Source organism: Lates calcarifer, unplaced genomic scaffold (assembly GCF_001640805.2).
Source record: "Lates calcarifer isolate ASB-BC8 unplaced genomic scaffold, TLL_Latcal_v3 _unitig_863_quiver_1496, whole genome shotgun sequence".
Taxonomy (NCBI): Eukaryota; Metazoa; Chordata; class Actinopteri; family Centropomidae; genus Lates; species Lates calcarifer.
This window is the reverse complement of record NW_026118052.1, coordinates 1-18,587: the sequence shown is the minus strand read 5'-3', so window position 1 is coordinate 18,587 and position 18,587 is coordinate 1. Positions and strand designations below refer to the sequence as shown.

The following is an 18,587-nucleotide window of genomic DNA, read 5'->3' as shown; positions in this document are numbered from 1 at the left end:
AAGTGATCTGCACAAAACTCACTCAGTTATGTGTTGTTATTTTCACCTGTAGACAAACTACCATTTTTATGAAATGTTGGTGTATATGCTAATGACGATGTGTGGTTCCCAACACATGATTGGCTCCAGATGCTGTGGGCGTTGCTGATTTTTTTCCCGCTGCCTGAATCCTGGATCCTGATTGGAGCGGCACTCGGTCCGGTCTTCCAATCAAGCGGATGTAATTTGGGGACCAGATTCGGCGTTATGACGTTGAACACCTCTGTGGTTTCAGTTAGCCACTTGTCAGCAACCTCCCTGTGTTAAGCCAGGTAAAAGCCAAAAGTGCCCAACTTTAGAGTTCATAGCCTGATACGCAAAGTGGCTTTCCTCCCTATAGCTAATTGCCCCGGTCATACAAACTGTTTAAAGTGTATTAAGTTAACTTAAAGTGGTGCGTTAGTGAGCGCGTGGCTGCTTTGAGTGAGTAGCCACCGAGCGGTTAGCCGTTAGCGGTCTGCTAGGCGTCACCTCAGCTAATCCGAGTAACCTGTCCGCCATGTTTCCTGTGCCCTGTGGAGACTTCTTCACGCAAATATGGACATATAACATGGTTTGCTGTTAGGTTAACAGACCGGTCAAGACGCCGTGTTCCAGTTTTTTTTCGGTGAGTAAAATTCTGCTATTATTTTATGTATACGTTATCACTAATTAGCAGGTAACAGTGAAAGCCCTTAAACTACTTGGCTTGTTAGCTTAGCTCGTTAAGTAGCATATTAGCTAGCTAATGAATCCATGAATGATGCCCATGTTTTCCAGAATTAAAAGTGACATAGGGTGAAGCCTGCATTTGAGGAGGAACTGTGCAAATTCACACAAGTCACTTAACCCAAACTATATTGAAGGCATTATTTTAATTATTGATGTGTATATGACTACAGTGAAATCTAAGCTTGTCCTTTGCATTCAATTTTTAAATTCTTTACTGTTGCTCTTCATTCATTTGCTATTGTGCTTCCAGTCTTTATGCTTATTCAATATTTGCTATTTATGCTTCTTAAAGTATTCACCTTTTTCTTTTCCAGTGCCATTCTTTTGGTCTGAGACCCTGAGGCCGCTGCAGCACCTGAGGAGGAAGTATCTTTTCCTGCTCCCTGAAACAGAAACCGATGGGACAATGTGGAAAGATGTATTCAGAGTCCTCCTCCTCTCTCCCTACATATGGTAAAGTCTGTCCTATATATGTTATTTTTTTATTTGGTGCAGGATGACACTTGTGAAGATCCTCCTATTATTTTATAGGTTTAGTGTGTTCATGCAATGTAGGGCGATATCGTGCCAGATTATTGGTCACTATTAAGGGTGTTTTAATATGTATAAAAAGCCTGTATTCATCAGCCACAGTCGCTTACGGCCATACCACCCTGAACACGCCCGATCTCGTCTGATCTCGGAAGCTAAGCAGGGTCGGGCCTGGTCAGTACTTGGATGGGAGACCGCCTGGGAATACCAGGTGCTGTAAGCTTTTTTGGAAATGTCCCCATCTTTCACCAGCAGAGGGCGTTGCAACACATATTGTGGTTAGAGAGTATTACAGCCATACTGACAAGCACTGCCATCCTCTAAAGAAGACTACTCCCCCTATTACAAGTCAGTGTAGCATGAAAATGATTTTGAAGCAGCAACTTTAAAGTGAAATATTCACATAATGTTGCTTTAAAATAAATCTTCATGTAAAAATGGCAGAAAGTTCTGATTTCAGCTGCTGAATGTGGAGATTTCCTGCTATTCTCTGTTGTGTTTTGTAGTAAAATTAAATATCCTAAGGCTTTTAACTGTATTTTAAAGACATATCCCTGGATAATTGATGAATCTAGAAAAGAATCTGCAGGTTAATTAAAAATGAAATCAATTGTCACTTGCAGTTCCTGTCAAACATAACCAAACGCTTCATTTGAAGCATGTATAAAAAGCCTGAATTTATCAGGCACTGTTGCTTACGGCCATACCACCCTGAACACGCCCGATCTCGTCTGATCTCGGAAGCTAAGCAGGGTCGGGCCTGGTCAGTACTTGGATGGGAGACCGCCTGGGAATACCAGGTGCTGTAAGCTTCTTTTGAAATGTCCCCATCTTTCACCAGCAGAGGGCGTTGCAACACATATTGTGGTTAGAGAGAATATTGCATCTGTATGTCAGTCAGTGTATTATCAAAATGATTCTGAAGCTTTGATTTTAAGGTAAAATAGTTACATGATGTTGTCTTAATCTAAATTCCCATGTATGGCAGGAAATGCTGTTTTTAGCTGCTTGAATATGGAGATTTCCTGCTATTCTCTGTTGTGTTTTGTAGTAAAATTAAATAGCTTAAGGCTTTTAACTGTATTTTAAAGACATATTCCTAGATAATTGATGAATCTAGAAAAGAAATTGGAGGTTAATTAAAAATGAAATCAATTGTCACTTGCAGTTCTAGTCAAATGTAACCAAAAGCTTCTTTTGAAGCATGTATAAAAAGCCTGAATTTATCAGGCACTGTCGCTTACGGCCATACCACCCTGAACACGCCCGATCTCGTCTGATCTCGGAAGCTAAGCAGGGTCGGGCCTGGTCAGTACTTGGATGGGAGACCGCCTGGGAATACCAGGTGCTGTAAGCTTTTTTTTTTTTTTTAAGCCCCCATCTTTCACCAGCAGAGGGCGTTGCAACACATATTGTGGTTAGAGAGTATTACAGCCATACTGACAAGCACTGCCATCCTCTAAAGAAGATTACTCCCCCTATTACAAGTCAGTGTAGCATGAAAATGATTTTGAAGCAGCAACTTTAAAGTGAAATAGTCACATAATATTGCTTTAAAATAAATCTTCATGTAAAAATGGCAGAAAGTTCTGATTTCAGCTGCTGAATGTGGAGATTTCCTGCTATTCTCTGTTGTGTTTTGTAGTAAAATTAAATATCCTAAGGCTTTTAACTGTATTTTAAAGACATATCCCTGGATAATTGATGAATCTAGAAAAGAATCTGCAGGTTAATTAAAAATGAAATCAATTGTCACTTGCAGTTCCTGTCAAACATAACCAAACGCTTCATTTGAAGCATGTATAAAAAGCCTGAATTTATCAGGCACTGTTGCTTACGGCCATACCACCCTGAACACGCCCGATCTCGTCTGATCTCGGAAGCTAAGCAGGGTCGGGCCTGGTCAGTACTTGGATGGGAGACCGCCTGGGAATACCAGGTGCTGTAAGCTTTTTTTGAAATGTCCCCATCTTTCACCAGCAGAGGGCGTTGCAACACATATTGTGGTTAGAGAGAATATTGCATCTGTATGTCAGTCAGTGTATTATCAAAATGATTCTGAAGCTTTGATTTTAAGGTAAAATAGTTACATGATGTTGTCTTAATCTAAATCCCCATGTATGGCAGGAAATGCTGTTTTTAGCTGCTTGAATATGGAGATTTCCTGCTATTCTCTGTTGTGTTTTGTAGTAAAATAGAACATCTTAAGGATTTTAACTGCATTTTGAAGACATATCCCGAGATAATTGATGAATCTAGAAAAGAATCTGCAGGTTAATTAAAAATGAAATCAACTGTCACTTGCAGTTCCAGTCAAACGTAACCAAAAGCTTCTTTTGAAGCATGTATAAAAAGCCTGAATTTATCAGGCACTGTCGCTTACGGCCATACCACCCTGAACACGCCCGATCTCGTCTGATCTCGGAAGCTAAGCAGGGTCGGGCCTGGTCAGTACTTGGATGGGAGACCGCCTGGGAATACCAGGTGCTGTAAGCTTTTTTTGAAATGTCCCCATCTTTCACCAGCAGAGGGCGTTGCAACACATATTGTGGTTAGAGAGTATTACAGCCATACTGACAAGCACTGCCATCCTCTAAAGAAGACTACTCCCCCATTACAAGTCAGTGTAGCATGAAAATGATTTTGAAGCAGCCACTTTAAAGTAAAATAGTCACATAATGTTGCTTTAAAATAAATCTTCATGTAAAAATGGCAGAAAGTTCTGATTTCAGCTGCTGAATGTGGAGATTTCCTGCTATTCTCTGTTGTGTTTTGTAGTAAAATTAAATAGCTTAAGGCTTTTAACTGTATTTTAAAGACATATTCCTAGATAATTGATGAATCTAGAAAAGAAATTGGAGGTTAATTAAAAATGAAATCAATTGTCACTTGCAGTTCCAGTCAAATGTAACCAAACGCTTCATTTGAAGCATGTATAAAAAGCCTGAATTTATCAGGCACTGTCGCTTACGGCCATACCACCCTGAACACGCCCGATCTCGTCTGATCTCGGAAGCTAAGCAGGGTCGGGCCTGGTCAGTACTTGGATGGGAGACCGCCTGGGAATACCAGGTGCTGTAAGCTTTTTTTTTTTTTAAGCCCCCATCTTTCACCAGCAGAGGGCGTTGCAACACATATTGTGGTTAGAGAGAATATTGCATCTGTATGTCAGTCAGTGTATTATCAAAATGATTCTGAAGCTTTGATTTTAAGGTAAAATAGTTACATGATGTTGTCTTAATCTAAATTCCCATGTATGGCAGGAAATGCTGTTTTTAGCTGCTTGAATATGGAGATTTCCTGCTATTCTCTGTTGTGTTTTGTAGTAAAATAGAACATCTTAAGGATTTTAACTGCATTTTAAAGACATATCCCGAGATAATTGATGAATCTAGAAAAGAATCTGCAGGTTAATTAAAAATGAAATCAACTGTCACTTGCAGTTCCAGTCAAACGTAACCAAAAGCTTCTTTTGAAGCATGTATAAAAAGCCTGAATTTATCAGGCACTGTCGCTTACGGCCATACCACCCTGAACACGCCCGATCTCGTCTGATCTCGGAAGCTAAGCAGGGTCGGGCCTGGTCAGTACTTGGATGGGAGACCGCCTGGGAATACCAGGTGCTGTAAGCTTTTTTTGAAATGTCCCCATCTTTCACCAGCAGAGGGCGTTGCAACACATATTGTGGTTAGAGAGTATTACAGCCATACTGACAAGCACTGCCATCCTCTAAAGAAGACTACTCCCCCATTACAAGTCAGTGTAGCATGAAAATGATTTTGAAGCAGCCACTTTAAAGTAAAATAGTCACATAATGTTGCTTTAAAATAAATCTTCATGTAAAAATGGCAGAAAGTTCTGATTTCAGCTGCTGAATGTGGAGATTTCCTGCTATTCTCTGTTGTGTTTTGTAGTAAAATTAAATATCCTAAGGCTTTTAACTGTATTTTAAAGACATATCCCTGGATAATTGATGAATCTAGAAAAGAATCTGCAGGTTAATTAAAAATGAAATCAATTGTCACTTGCAGTTCCTGTCAAATATAACCAAATGCTTTATTTGAAGCATGTATAAAAAGCCTGAATTTATCAGGCCCTGTGGCTTACGGCCATACCACCCTGAACACGCCCGATCTCGTCTGATCTCGGAAGCTAAGCAGGGTCGGGCCTGGTCAGTACTTGGATGGGAGACCGCCTGGGAATACCAGGTGCTGTAAGCTTTTTTTGAAATGTCCCCATCTTTCACCAGCAGAGGGCGCTGCAACACATATTTTGGCTAGCAAGAGTATTGCATCTGTATGTCAGTCAGTGTATTATCAGAATGATTCTGAAGCTTTGATTTTAAGGTAAAATAGTTACATGATGTTGTCTTAATCTAAATCCCCATGTATGGCAGGAAATGCTGTTTTTAGCTGCTTGAATATGGAGATTTCCTGCTATTCTCTGTTGTGTTTTGTAGTAAAATAGAACATCTTAAGGATTTTAACTGCATTTTAAAGACATATCCCGAGATAATTGATGAATCTAGAAAAGAATCTGCAGGTTAATTAAAAATGATATCAACTGTCACTTGCAGTTCCTGTCAAACGTAACCAAAAGCTTCTTTTGAAGCATGTATAAAAAGCCTGAATTTATCAGGCACTGTCGCTTACGGCCATACCACCCTGAACACGCCCGATCTCGTCTGATCTCGGAAGCTAAGCAGGGTCGGGCCTGGTCAGTACTTGGATGGGAGACCGCCTGGGAATACCAGGTGCTGTAAGCTTTTTTTTAAAATGTCCCCATCTTTCACCAGCAGAGGGCGCTGCAACACATATTGTGGTTAGAGAGAGTATTACATTTATACTAATACCATCATCCTCTAGAGGAGACAATTCTCCCCATTACAAAGAAACATCTTTGGGTATTCAACTGTATTTAAAAGACTTTTAAAGACAAAACCTCAGACTTTGAGAAACTGGGGCATTTTCCACTAATTTCAGATTTTTAAAGATCAAACGATTAACTGATTAATGTAGCAAACAATCTACAGCTGCTGTCAGTTGCAGCCCCAGTTAAAATAAATCACTTTTTCAGAGGAGAAGAGCTCTTGTGCATGTGATGGGGTCAGCTTCTAGTTTCAGAATTTGAACTATGCTACTTGTTAAAGGTGTGAGGATATTTTTATTTTTTATGCTTAGGGAAAGACATACAAGCCCGTGCTGGTGGTTGACATGTGTCAAAGCCACAGTAAACATTCCTTCTGTCACAGCTTATGTCCTCACACCGAACTGCATTCAAACATCTGTCCATTAAATAGCCTGTTTATCTAATTAATAAAGTTTGGCTGTCAGTCTGCATATGTTCATGCAGGGGAGCTACACTAGTGGGTCTAAATTTATCATAAATATTCCAAAGTTTTTGCGTAAAGTTAACTAGATAACCTATTATGTGGTGAAATGTAAAAAAAATACGCAGGGTGTTTTTACATGCAGTCAAGTGGCATGATATAGGATAAAGAGTACATACTGTTTGAGTCAGTCATCACCCGCAGCTGCTGCCAGTTTGACTTCACTCCTGTTAAAACTGCTGCAGGAACTTTGAACTTTGTCCGCTGATGGAAAACACCAGATAATATTTGGTATGAGGATCCGTGAGGCGTCTGGCTGCCTGGCCGCCTGTCGTTTAGCCATGGTGTTGTGATGTTAATTTTAGCTTTGCTGTCAGATTTAGCTCTGTTCCTGGTTGTAAAATTTGTTTGAATGTTTTATAGTGAAAACATGACCTCGAAAGTATTTTTTTACAAGTGTAATACACCAAATGGTGTCCATACCACATGGGTTCATGATAGCCTGAGTTCATGAAGAGTGAAGCAATCCACACGTTGTTTCTGATCGCTGTCAACTCTGGCTAGCTAACAAGACAAGACACATGCTGGTGAGAGATAGTAGCTAGTAGCAAAGATAATGCTAACTCAGAGGATGGTAGCTGGACAGGTAAAAATGTTAGCATGCTGTTTGCCTGCTGCACAAGTTAAAGGACAATTCTTTGAATCTGAGCCTTATTTTTGTCATATTTTTGGATGTAACTGATTGATAGGGACCAAAATATTTAGACTTGGTGCAATACTGATCAAGGGCCATGTGCGTGGGTACTGCTAACTAGCTGGCAGGCTAGCTCTGTCAAGTGTCTGACAACATTATTGATAGGATTCCTACAGAGATAGAGCTTTTATTAAAGAGTAAAATAAACAGTTGTTTATCACTACCAAACTTCCTGTTTTTGTCAGTGGAGGCTGGTATGAAAATGCTGCTCCTTGCTCAAACTATGCTAGGCACTGGATAGCTATTTGCTAGATGTGCAACAGTGGGGAGAAAAAAATCCTTCTATTAGAGATGACTGTGAACTGACAGAGCTTCACTCCTGACAAACGGTGTCAATATAGGATTTGATCAGCTTCACAGAAACACAAAAAGAGATTGTTCCATGCCTGTTTAATTTTTTTTCTCTGGAAAATTGCAAGCATAACAATGTGACCAATTTTCCATCCATAGCCATAACGTTTACCATCTTGGGTTAGCTTAGCATTTGTTGATTGGCGCTAAACACAACATTCAGCTCAGGCTAATGGGCATGTCATCAGATTTTCAGGTATTTGGGCATAAACAGAAGTGCCAGAAAAGGGGATGTTTTGCCCTGATGATGGCACACCAAAATAATTTTTCATTTTTTCCCATGCAGGATACATATGTGAGTAGCAAATTTCATGGCAGTTCATCCAATATTTATTGTGATATTTCAGTCCGGACCAGGACCAACACTGCCATCCATGGAGCTGCTAGCATGGCCAAAACTATAGTTGCATTTAGATGTTCTATCTAAGCACTGTAAATAAGAAAAAAAGGATCTTGTCATAGCTTTTCCTTACAGTAAATTAAGAGTAAACAACAACATGGACCTACAGTTGTAGGCCCAGATCTTGTGTGACACTGTGTTTACATGGAATCGATGGCCGTGTAGGAAATGCGGGTTGAATGTGCAATCAGTGTCTTGTATCATAATAGAGGACATCATACAATCTCCTGCATCATCCTGCATCAACGGTTCCAGATCAGACACAGTACGCTATGTTTCCCCCCCCCCCCAACGAAAGAAGAGCCCCTACTGGGTCAGGCCAAGGGTCGAGGAGGGAGCAGCTCCCCGTGTCCCTTTTCACTGCAGCTGGCTGAGGATTTTACAGCCAAGAAGTACACAGGAATGTCCACGTCTTGGTTCTGCAGGACATAATGTTTTATTGCATGGACGCCATTTCTGTTCCTCCTTGTTTGGCAGCTATGCAGCGGGGCAACAAGTGTTTTGCGTTCACCCCCTGGGGGAAACTGGTAGGAAGAAGAAGAGGAGGAAGAGGAGGAGGGTATGTTGCTCAAACAGACCAGCAGGAGATGAAATCGGACTCAACCAACAGAGAGGAGCAGCAGAAGACATCCGAGCTTCGATGATAAAAACAGGTAAGTAAAAAAAAAAAAGTTTTACTAAAGGTGGAGAGCAGGGATCTCTCTTTGCTTCTGCAGGGTTGTGACTGATGTAGAGTTTCTGGAAACTGGAAGAATTATTTTTGAATTATAGTTACCAGTAACTTAGTTTTTGTGCAGTGTTTTTTCTTGCCCCCCTTTCCCACGATACAGAAACAACTACATTAGAACCCATACTACTTTGCAGTATGGTTGCTCTCCTTATTTGTTATTTTGTACAGTTATTTTCCCCATTGCTGCTTTTGTTGTATTTTTAATCTATACCTCCTTGACTGCCTATCTTAGCTTAGCTTAGCTTATCTTAATCAAATATAGCCCTTATATCAAAACACAGAGACAGAAAGAAAGGTGTTTTCATAGAACAGCTAATAATCATTTAAAGCTTTTTGAAGTTTCTTTAAGATGAGCCCTACCCTGTTTGTCTGGGACAGCTTTTATTTACTCTAGTGCTGTTTGTCCGTTTGCCCAACACATCTATTTAAAGCATTGTCCTGGTGGGACAGGTCCATTTTAACATTGTAGTACAGCACAGTGTCATGACTATAGGCAAAAAGGAAAGCTGTATTCATAATTTTAGCATCTGTTGTTGCTAGTAACAAATCTGGATAGATCTATTTCAGAAGTGAGCATTAACAGATAATATTTAGAGATTTAATTGATGTTAAGCTGCCTGTATTACAGCTCCACGCCTTCACTTCAGGACTGTGACTGTATCCTCAGTAATGCTGCATGAATAAACACACTGCATTCACACAGTGCAGTGTGGTTAGCAGGCATAGTGCTCATTGTTGGAGCAGTGTGTGTTGGTCATTTTAAGTTAAGACTGTTGTTAGATTTCATCTAAGTGTATTTTCAGCTGTATCAGATGAACCGTTAAACTACAACTGATAGGCCTGAATAATCCCCTTCAATTAGAGCTATCAGTCACCTATTTCAACTATTTGGATTGAATTTAATCATATTGCATTCAGAGTAGAGCTAAAGATTAAAGAATCAGAGGGCCCAAGGAGAGTTACTTCTACACTTTAGTCCAGAGCAAAACGCCTGCCCTTAGTAGAACATTATCTAGTGGTTATTTGTCCTACGAAACCAATAAAAAAGATAGTAACACAGACAACAGTTCTAAAAGAAAACATACAGTATGACACAAAGAGTAGTATTTTGCGGCAAAGAGATTGGGCTCTAGTTTGTATCAGATTTCTAGCAGCATGGTTTATATCCTGCAGATCAGGACAATTTTTTTGAATGATATTTTGTTGCTGTGAATGCAGGGCAGGGTACAAGGGTATGGAGCTAAAAGGAGGAAGTTAGAAGACGTTGAAACGTCAACAGAGAAGTTAACCATACCTGCTAAAGAGCTAGACCAGCATCAGTCGTTGCAGCAAATGTCCCCAAAAACGTTTACATCTAAATGCAGACCATTCTCCTCAATCTGTGTACATGTATCAACATTTTCAGAATTGTGTATAGCACATGTCTTACACCAGTTCACCCCACAGCCATGTGACACATTTCTGATGCTATAGGACTTTCTTTTCATTTAATAAGGACTTTGGCGTATTAGAAGGAGGTGGCTGTTGGGTGGATGGTCAGGGATTTTGTTGGCAAAAAATGAAGCTGCGCAAGCTCTCAAGACCAGTAACCATGCGGTTTAACTGTCACGTCAGGTGTTTTAGTGCCATTAAACAGGATTTAATGGTTTTAACCCAAACCACAATCTTTCCCTAACCCTAACAGAGTGTTTTTTGTGCCTAAACTGAACCAGTTTAACCCAAACAACATGGAGATCAGTGAACTTTAACCAAGTAGTCTTTCTTTTAACTGTTTCCCTAAACCTGCACTAGAGAGGCGTCAGATCAAAAAACACTTAAATGTGTTGCTTTGGATGGGAATTGTAAGCAACAAATTTTGATGTTTAAGTTGGGCAACTTGTTGTTGAGAACAGGAAAAGACAGAGTTGTGAGTCAGCTCACAATTCTGCCTCCAAAGGTCTAACCAAGAGCGATAAAATAACAGTAGATGTTTAGTTTTGTAGAGTCATTTTTCCGCTGAGGAGGAGAAGTTCTTCATCCATCAAAGACTAAAACCGTTTAAAATCATCAGTGATGCCAGCCAAGTTTTGAAAGAATTCATATAACCTAGCCTGTTCTGGATACATCAAGTCTTAGTGGCTGCAGTTGCAACGGGTCTCATAACTCCATCCATATTAGTACCTTGTTGCGCCTATCAACCTCTATGCAGAGTGAAACCCTCAACACCACTGGCACCAACTCGTGAGTAGTGAGTGTTGCGGGATCTTAAGTGAGTGACAACGGTCCTGCAAGTTGTCAGCAGGAGTGTGTCGTCCTTGGCAGCTGATTTATAGTCGATCAGACACAGCTGAGCCGGAGCGGTGTGGAAAGACGTATCTATTCCTGAGTGAAGGAGGGAGGGAGGAGGAGAACCCTGCTCCTTCACATTGTTGGCTATAAAAAGCAAAGTCCTTTGGCATTTCATAGGCCAGTCAACCAAAACATGTTAATGTTTCAATAAATACTAGAGCAAAATAATAAAAACAAAACCGTATATAGTTTAAAAAGCATTATAAGAAACTCTTTTGGAGCATGTACCTGAATTTTAAAGTAATCTGAAAGCAATATTTTGGCTAACTCAACTTTCTCTTACCTGAAAAAAATGAGGAGAAACTGGATTATTGGCAACTTCTGTAGGTTGTTTAACCTTAACATTTAATTTCAGCTGCTAGGGTAAAATGACGTGGCATAGGCTTACAGCAGAAGTGGAGGAGGAGGTGAAGAAGAAATAACACGCAGGGAGAAACAAAACCCTGATGTGAATGGCACGTCTGCTATTTGTGGTGGAGGCACAGGGAGAGGTTCTTATTGCATGAAGATAGAGTAGAGGCATTGACAGGTGAAATGCCAAAGGGCCTGTGAATGCGACAAAGCTGCGTGCCGTCAAATTTTCTACTGCAAACTGTAAGGTTGTGGACGTGCTGTTGTCAAGATGTCACTCACCAATGGAAAAACTGATTTACCTTCTTGAATATTAGATATTTTTCTCTCTGTCAGACCTTAAACATTAACCAAACAATTATTAAATTTTACTAATAAGTATTGTGTGTCTGATAGAGCTCCATTGTTGTCCAAAAACTTAAAAAACACATCATAAACATGATCATGAACATGGTAACACTGGTTTATTTTGAGCCAATCCCACATACACTGGCCAGCTGCTGGAAAACAGTATTAGAGACTTAAAGGCTCAAAATAGACCTTTAAAATATGTAGTGACATGAAAAAGTACGTGAACCCTTTGGATTGACCTGGATTTCTGCCTCAATAGGTCATAAAACGTCTTCATCTTCATCTAAGTCACAAGTAGAGACGAACACTGCTTAAGCTAATCCACAACAATTATAGGCTTTTGGGTCTTTATTGAACACACACATTAAACATTCACAGAGCTGGTGGAAAAAGTAGATCACCTATTGGTTTTGATAATGGTTCAAACCTCTTTTAGCAGCTATAACCTCAAACAAGACTGCCACCCTGACATTATCCTGTAAGATACCTGGATAAATTTGGGAATTCATTTTTCCCTCAATGATGGCGAGCGGTCTAGACCAAGAGGCAGCAAAACAAATCATTCCTCTACAATGTGTCACCTTTGGGATAACGTTTTTCTTTTTACACTGTATGTAGGGCTGCATGTTTTTCCCAAGCATCTACTTTTGCTCTTTGCATCTATTCATGCTCCATGCACCATGACTTTCATATGGCAGACTCCCGTGACTCCAATGATTCCTTTAAGCCTTTAGCTGTTACTTTATCTGGGCTTCTTCTTTTACCTCATTGATCATTCTGCGTTGTGCCTTTGCAGTCATTCTAGCTGGGCGACCATTACTAGGGAGAGTAGCCACAGAACTAAACCGTCTCCATTTATAGGCAGTGTGTCTGACTGTGGACTGATGAATATCTAAACTCTTTGAGATTTACGCAGATCAACAGATCAACATCTCTTTCTTGCTTGGTTTTTATAAATCTAATTATCTCTAGATCATGCCTCCAATCTGGTTGGACTCCAGGTTTGTGAACTCCTGACTTCAGTTTGTTGTTTCTAAAAATTAAACTAAGTGCTTGTGATCTGTTTTCAAGTGTTGTTTCTTCAGAGGGAACCAATAGACCTTTTTCAAACAGCAATCGATTCCATTGATATAATTCCCAGTTGTGTATAACACCTTTCTTATTGAGGTGTTTACTCTGTCTTACCTTGCCATATCCAATGACTGCTCTAAAAACCTAATTTCCCCATAAGGATCATTACAGTTTCATGTTTGCTGCTCACGCGTGTGGAGGCTGCCCGGCTGGACGGGGTCGTAACTAAGCCCTCTCCGAAGGGGCAGGGGAAGCCCTGGAGATAGAGAAACCAATAGGTTTTTAGGTTGGAGGAGTCCAGCACTATGTATAGCTTTGAAAACAGAGAAGAGGACACCAGGGGTTGAGGAGACAGGGAAACCTTTGCCCCTGTGTAGATGGAGGGTTTGAATACCAGGCAGAGCGAAGAGGACGAGCTGCACCTTTCTTTACAGCTAAACGTGACATTTCAGCTTTTTGTTTTGTTTTGCTCCAAATTAAATATTTCTACCTTTTGCAGAGAGGCAGAACGGGGAAGACGCTGAAGAGTTTTGACCTTTAATCATAGGAGCCGAGTTCTTCATTCAGGTGCGGCAGCAAATCTCGTGAGTTATATTTCTCCCCTTCACTATTTTTACAACCACTTGGACCAGTATGGAACAGCGTGTTAGTAGAGTTGTGTTAAAGGAATGCAGTTTTTAGTCTTGTGAGCTAGAGGTGGTCAATATTTGTTCGTTAGTAGTCAGTTGTTGAAACTTATTTATTCAAGTTGTTGACAAATTCAGTTCCATTCAGAGTGAAATGTTGCATGCTGATGTTATCTTGCTAATCTGTATTCATATCTTAATGCTTAAGTACAAAGTTAACAGATTAGAGTTTAGCTAACTTTGACTCTCAGCCCATACTTTCCATTTTTTACCTCACTAGCTGTAAGAGTCTCACATGACTTAAAACCCCTCTGCCTGTTTGTTTTTCTGTCTTACCTGTTCAGTCATCATCAGATCAGATCCAGAGGCTGGAGAAGAGGAAGCAAAGTGGGGACACACAGCCCAGCGTGGACAGCAGCACTATGGGAATGAAAGACAACGACCGTGGTCTGTGGAGAGGTGACGTTATGTCCACATTATTTCAAAAAATAACTATATGGTAAAAGGCTACCTAAAGTTATATTTGTGTATTACATGATTGTTTAAGCTGTATATTAATGTATTCACACAGCAGGAAACCACATCTTTTGTTTCTACTGGTAGATGGTGATGATTCTAAAACAGATCTCCACACTGAAGGAAAGACCAGATGCTTCAACCAGGGCACACACCAGACCTCCCCAGAAGCGGTATGATAATTGTCTTCTTTTTTATCCTCCTCCTTGTCTCTGACTCAGTCCCTCTGTGTGGGTCTTGTTGCATTTCATGCTGTTTCAGATGGACTAAAATAATAGTTTTGGCTTATGACTTATTTACACCTAAAAGTTTCACCTAATTCTGCAAAAGCAGCATTTCCAAGGAGTTGCTGTAGTCCTTGAAACAAAACAGGATTTTTACATAAAAGGAACCAGAGAAATCAGTATATATCACCGCCAGACTCCATTGATAAAAACAAGAATTTTACAGAGCAGATCTCTGCAGATCTATGCAACAGTTTGTCTAGAAAGCTGTGGATGATTGGATAGTTTCAGAAACCTCCCCTCTGCACCTCTCCTCGTTAGTATAGTGGACAGTATCTCCGCCTGTCACGCGGAAGACCGGGGTTCGATTCCCCGACGGGGAGTACTTATTGTTATCATTTTACCGAGTAGAGCACAGGAGCTGCTGGAAATCTGCTGCCTCCATCAGTCTGTTTGTGTTATTGTGTGGTACCTGTACTTATGTAAAGGACCTGAATACTTCAATAACAATAACACAAACAGACTAACAGATGTAAGAAAGCGGTATTTCAGCAGCTCCTGTGTTCTGCTCTGTAAAATTACTGTTTTTGTCAGTGGAGTCTGGTAGTGATATTTAGTGATTAAAAACAAAAAGGAGGAACTGTGTTTGTCTTCCTCTTCATGTTAATTTTCATTCTTCTATGAGATATAATTTCAAACTTCAGCTCATTGGAATTAAATCTCTTTCTTTTTGTGGTAAAGAAACTGATTTTTAAAATTGTTGCCCTGTCTTTCTTGTCCACTCTCTGTCGACCTTTATGTCTCGGACACAACCACCTCCTCGTCATCCACCATTTGTCCCACATGTCCAGTGTTCAATGCAGCCTGAGGACGACTCGCTCCGCCTCGAATCTGCTTCTCTTGGTGAAAGCGCTGTCACTGCTGATGATGACGGAGTAAAGAGGAGTCACAAGGGAGAGAGCTGCGAGAACGACGAGGAGGGCCACCTGGTCTATCACATCGGCCTTGTGATGAATGAAAGATGTACTCAACGCCTTCTTTTATCTTCAGTGTCTTTTATTGTCCTTGTCATCACTTTGACGTGTTGAGTTTCTAACATAAAGGTTACATTGCATTCACACTACCAGCAACTCCAGAAATAGTTTTCTGTACAGCTGGGCAAAAAATATGATCACGATTTTATCCCAATATTGATATTTATAAAGATATATAACTGCAAGTTTGAAGAGAATCCTGATAATGACTGAAGCCTAAAGAAACCAGTAGAAACTCATTAGTTAAACTTTGGGAATATAATTTAATTATTAACCAAAATAGAACAACAATTCAATGCAAACATGTTTTATCTGCCTTAATTAAACGTTAAAACTTGTGTGTTAACTTATCAAAAAATTTTATAAAACAAAAATCTGTGACGACTACAATCACAAATTTCTTTGATAGGACCTTCTGTGTAGAGGTGAAAGTTAGTCAGTGTACCAGTGTGTACCTTAGCCTGATTGGCTGTTGTCGAGTTAATGCTGCTGTGTGATAGGTTGTTAAAATGCCTAAATTTGATAAAAACACCCTGAGCTTATCGTCTTAATTGCCATAAATTTTATCCTGATTCTAGATCGAGATCGATTTTATTGCCCAACCTTAGTTTTCTGTCGCTACGATCACCAGTTGCAGAAAAGTTGTCTAGAACTGACATTACCTACGTTTTGCACTAACCATTAAACGAGCCTTGCAGGAAATTACTGCTTACACTAAACATTTGTCTGTTTTCCCAGATGAGGTGGTCTCTACGCTGGGGGCAGGAGCCTTTGGGAAAGTAGTGGAGTGTATTGATAGACACAGGTAAGCAAACCAAAAATTGTTTATTCATGTGTAAACTGGATTAAGGACAACTCATTTTTTGCACCTGTGCTCAACAGAGACGAGCACGTGGCCGTGAAGATCGTGAGGAACATCGACTGTTTCCGTGAAGTGGCGAAATCTGAGATCGCAGTGCTGGAGGAGATCAACAGCCTGGATGATGACAACAGATTGTGAGTGCAGTAGCTGTGTTAGTTTTTATTTTTAAACTGTCGTCAGGGGTCAGTTTTGCATTTTATTTTGCATTCTCATCTTCTCTGGTGTGTCTCTTTATAGTGCCTGCGTGAGGATGCTGGACTGGTTCGAGCACGAAGGTCACATCTGCATCGTGTTTGAGCTCCTCGGCCTCAGCACCTTCGAGTTCCTGCGGAGGAACCAGTTCCTGCCGTTCAGCGTGGAGCAGATCAGGCACATGGCCTTCCAGATCTTCAGAGCCATCTGCTGTAAGTCAAGTGTGTGTTTAAACAACTTTCTACCAGTGAGCTGCGTCCTGTCTGGCTGTCACGGTGTGTGTTTTTTTGGTGTGTTTTACAGTCCTGCATCGTAACAAACTGACGCACACGGACCTGAAGCCAGAAAACATCCTGTTTGTGTCCTCGGAGTATGATGACAAGATGGTAAAAAAATGTGTACTAAGTGTCAGAAAATGTCATTTCAAGGTTTATCAAGTAGTAAATGATGTTTATTAGTGTGTGTGTGTGTGTGTGTGTGTGTGTGTGTGTGTGTGTGTAAGGAGAGGAAACTGAGGAGTCTGGATGTGAAGGTGGTGGATTTCGGCACTGCCACATTCGACCATGAACACCACGAATCCCTGGTGTCGACCCGCCACTACCGAGCTCCAGAAGTCATACTGGGTATACACACAGCTCACACACACACATACACAACTCAGACACACACTCACACACACACGGTCACTAAATACCAGGGACCAGCTACACATCATATAATTCATGTTTTTATTTTTAACTGTGTGTGTTCGTGCTCAGATCTGGGCTGGAACCAGTCCTGTGATGTTTGGAGTTTGGGCTGTGTTCTCATGGAGTTTTACCTGGACATACACTCTTCCCGGTACACACACACACACACACACACACACGCTCAGTAAATGTATAACAACAGAGGACCCTCTCAGATAGAACCTCACCTATAACCTAATTCTAAATTCATGTTTCAGACCCATGACAGTAAAGAACATCTGGCCATGATGGAGAAAGTCCTCGGACCGATTCCCGTCCACCTGCTGAAACAGACCAGGTAATCACACACACACACACACACACACACACACACACCTCCAGTAATCATTTAACTAATCTTCTGGGTCATACCCAGGGAGACAAGCCATTAGGTATAATTACATGGTTTTCAACCCACCTGAGCTTCCTCGCAGATCTGATGTTTTCATCTGCTGCCATTTCTTGTTCTGTGTTGTGTGTAGAAAGCAGCATTACGTTCACAATGAGCATCTGAACTGGGACAGGCAGAGCTCCTCTGACAATTACATCAGGAAACACTGTAAACCTCTAAAGGTACAAAGCATCGATATCAGCCAGTCAGCTGCAGCTTTGAGGTTGAGTGGAGGTGGCAGCAGCTGTAAAGTCAGAGTGTCCGTTTGTCTTTCAGAAGTACATGCAGAGGAAGAGTGAGGAGGAGCGGCAGCTGTTCGACCTGCTCAGCTGCATGTTGGAGTACGACGTCTCCCGGCGGATCACCCTGGAGGAGGCGCTGTGGCACCCGTTCTTCAGCCCGATGAGGCCGCAAAAGCATCAGCGTAGTTAGCACAAACACACACAAAAACATCCTGTATATATATTTATATATTCAGCATCTACCTCAGGCTGTATTTTTCAGCATTGCGATTGCTAAACTCTTTGGGTTTATCGTTCTGAATTGATGATTTGGAAGATTTTCATTGACATTTACAGTCATAATATCAGTTGTGGTGAGCATTCCTGTTATTTAAGACACATTTACAGTCTGCATGTCGTTGTAAAAAGTCAATTTTAATGCAGGAGCAATTCCATGTTTTCCATCATCGATTCTTGAGTCATTTGTGTTAGTGATTGTTAATAGATATTTTGCATTTTGGTGTGTTTTAATTCTGTGAATTAGTGCGTTACAACTGTTACTGTAGCTCAGACATTATCAGAGGTGGGTAGGTAATTAAACAATAATAATAACTTTATTTATATTGCACCCTTCAAAGACCGGAGTTTAGAAGTTATACAGCAATTTTGGAGGGAAAAAGCATGAAAGTGCTATAAATTAGAATAAAATCATCATTAAAGACATAAAATGAACATATGAACCAAGAGAAAGTGAAATAAGAAAGTGTTGTTGCCCTCACCAAAGTCATATCAGTTAAATGCCCCGGAAATCTTGATGGGCACCCTGCTGAAAGTCTGTATGACCTGA

At 40.6% G+C, this 18,587-nt stretch overlaps 1 protein-coding gene and 10 non-coding genes across 11 annotated transcripts; all 11 read left to right on the top strand.

The window, feature by feature from the left end:
- The first annotated feature begins 1,078 nt into the window (after positions 1–1,078).
- Positions 1,079–18,114, top strand: LOC108880164 (dual specificity protein kinase CLK4-like). Its single transcript, XM_018671580.2, is given in 16 exon segments — positions 1,079–1,203; positions 8,593–8,768; positions 13,446–13,513; positions 13,917–14,031; positions 14,176–14,261; positions 15,164–15,335; positions 16,085–16,151; positions 16,229–16,342; positions 16,446–16,612; positions 16,704–16,786; positions 16,903–17,023; positions 17,159–17,218; positions 17,221–17,240; positions 17,347–17,426; positions 17,611–17,701; positions 17,796–18,114. Coding segments are annotated over 13 exon segments (1,254 nt in total). The 5' UTR covers positions 1,079–1,203; positions 8,593–8,768; positions 13,446–13,513; positions 13,917–13,994; the 3' UTR covers positions 17,952–18,114.
- Positions 1,386–1,504, top strand: LOC127142184 (5S ribosomal RNA). Its single transcript, XR_007812664.1, has one exon. It is a non-coding gene; the product is annotated as a 5S ribosomal RNA (ribosomal RNA).
- On the top strand, positions 1,975–2,093 carry LOC127142183 (5S ribosomal RNA). The gene has a single exon (XR_007812663.1). It is a non-coding gene; the product is annotated as a 5S ribosomal RNA (ribosomal RNA).
- On the top strand, positions 2,520–2,638 carry LOC127142182 (5S ribosomal RNA). The gene has a single exon (XR_007812662.1). It is a non-coding gene; the product is annotated as a 5S ribosomal RNA (ribosomal RNA).
- LOC127142181 (5S ribosomal RNA) lies at positions 3,114–3,232 on the top strand. Its single transcript, XR_007812661.1, has one exon. It is a non-coding gene; the product is annotated as a 5S ribosomal RNA (ribosomal RNA).
- LOC127142188 (5S ribosomal RNA) lies at positions 3,659–3,777 on the top strand. The gene has a single exon (XR_007812668.1). It is a non-coding gene; the product is annotated as a 5S ribosomal RNA (ribosomal RNA).
- Positions 4,247–4,365, top strand: LOC127142187 (5S ribosomal RNA). The gene has a single exon (XR_007812667.1). It is a non-coding gene; the product is annotated as a 5S ribosomal RNA (ribosomal RNA).
- On the top strand, positions 4,795–4,913 carry LOC127142186 (5S ribosomal RNA). The gene has a single exon (XR_007812666.1). It is a non-coding gene; the product is annotated as a 5S ribosomal RNA (ribosomal RNA).
- LOC127142185 (5S ribosomal RNA) lies at positions 5,383–5,501 on the top strand. Its single transcript, XR_007812665.1, has one exon. It is a non-coding gene; the product is annotated as a 5S ribosomal RNA (ribosomal RNA).
- Positions 5,928–6,046, top strand: LOC127142180 (5S ribosomal RNA). The gene has a single exon (XR_007812660.1). It is a non-coding gene; the product is annotated as a 5S ribosomal RNA (ribosomal RNA).
- Positions 14,624–14,695, top strand: trnad-guc (transfer RNA aspartic acid (anticodon GUC)). Its single transcript has one exon. It is a non-coding gene; the product is annotated as a tRNA-Asp (tRNA).
- Positions 18,115–18,587: the final 473 nt, after the last annotated feature.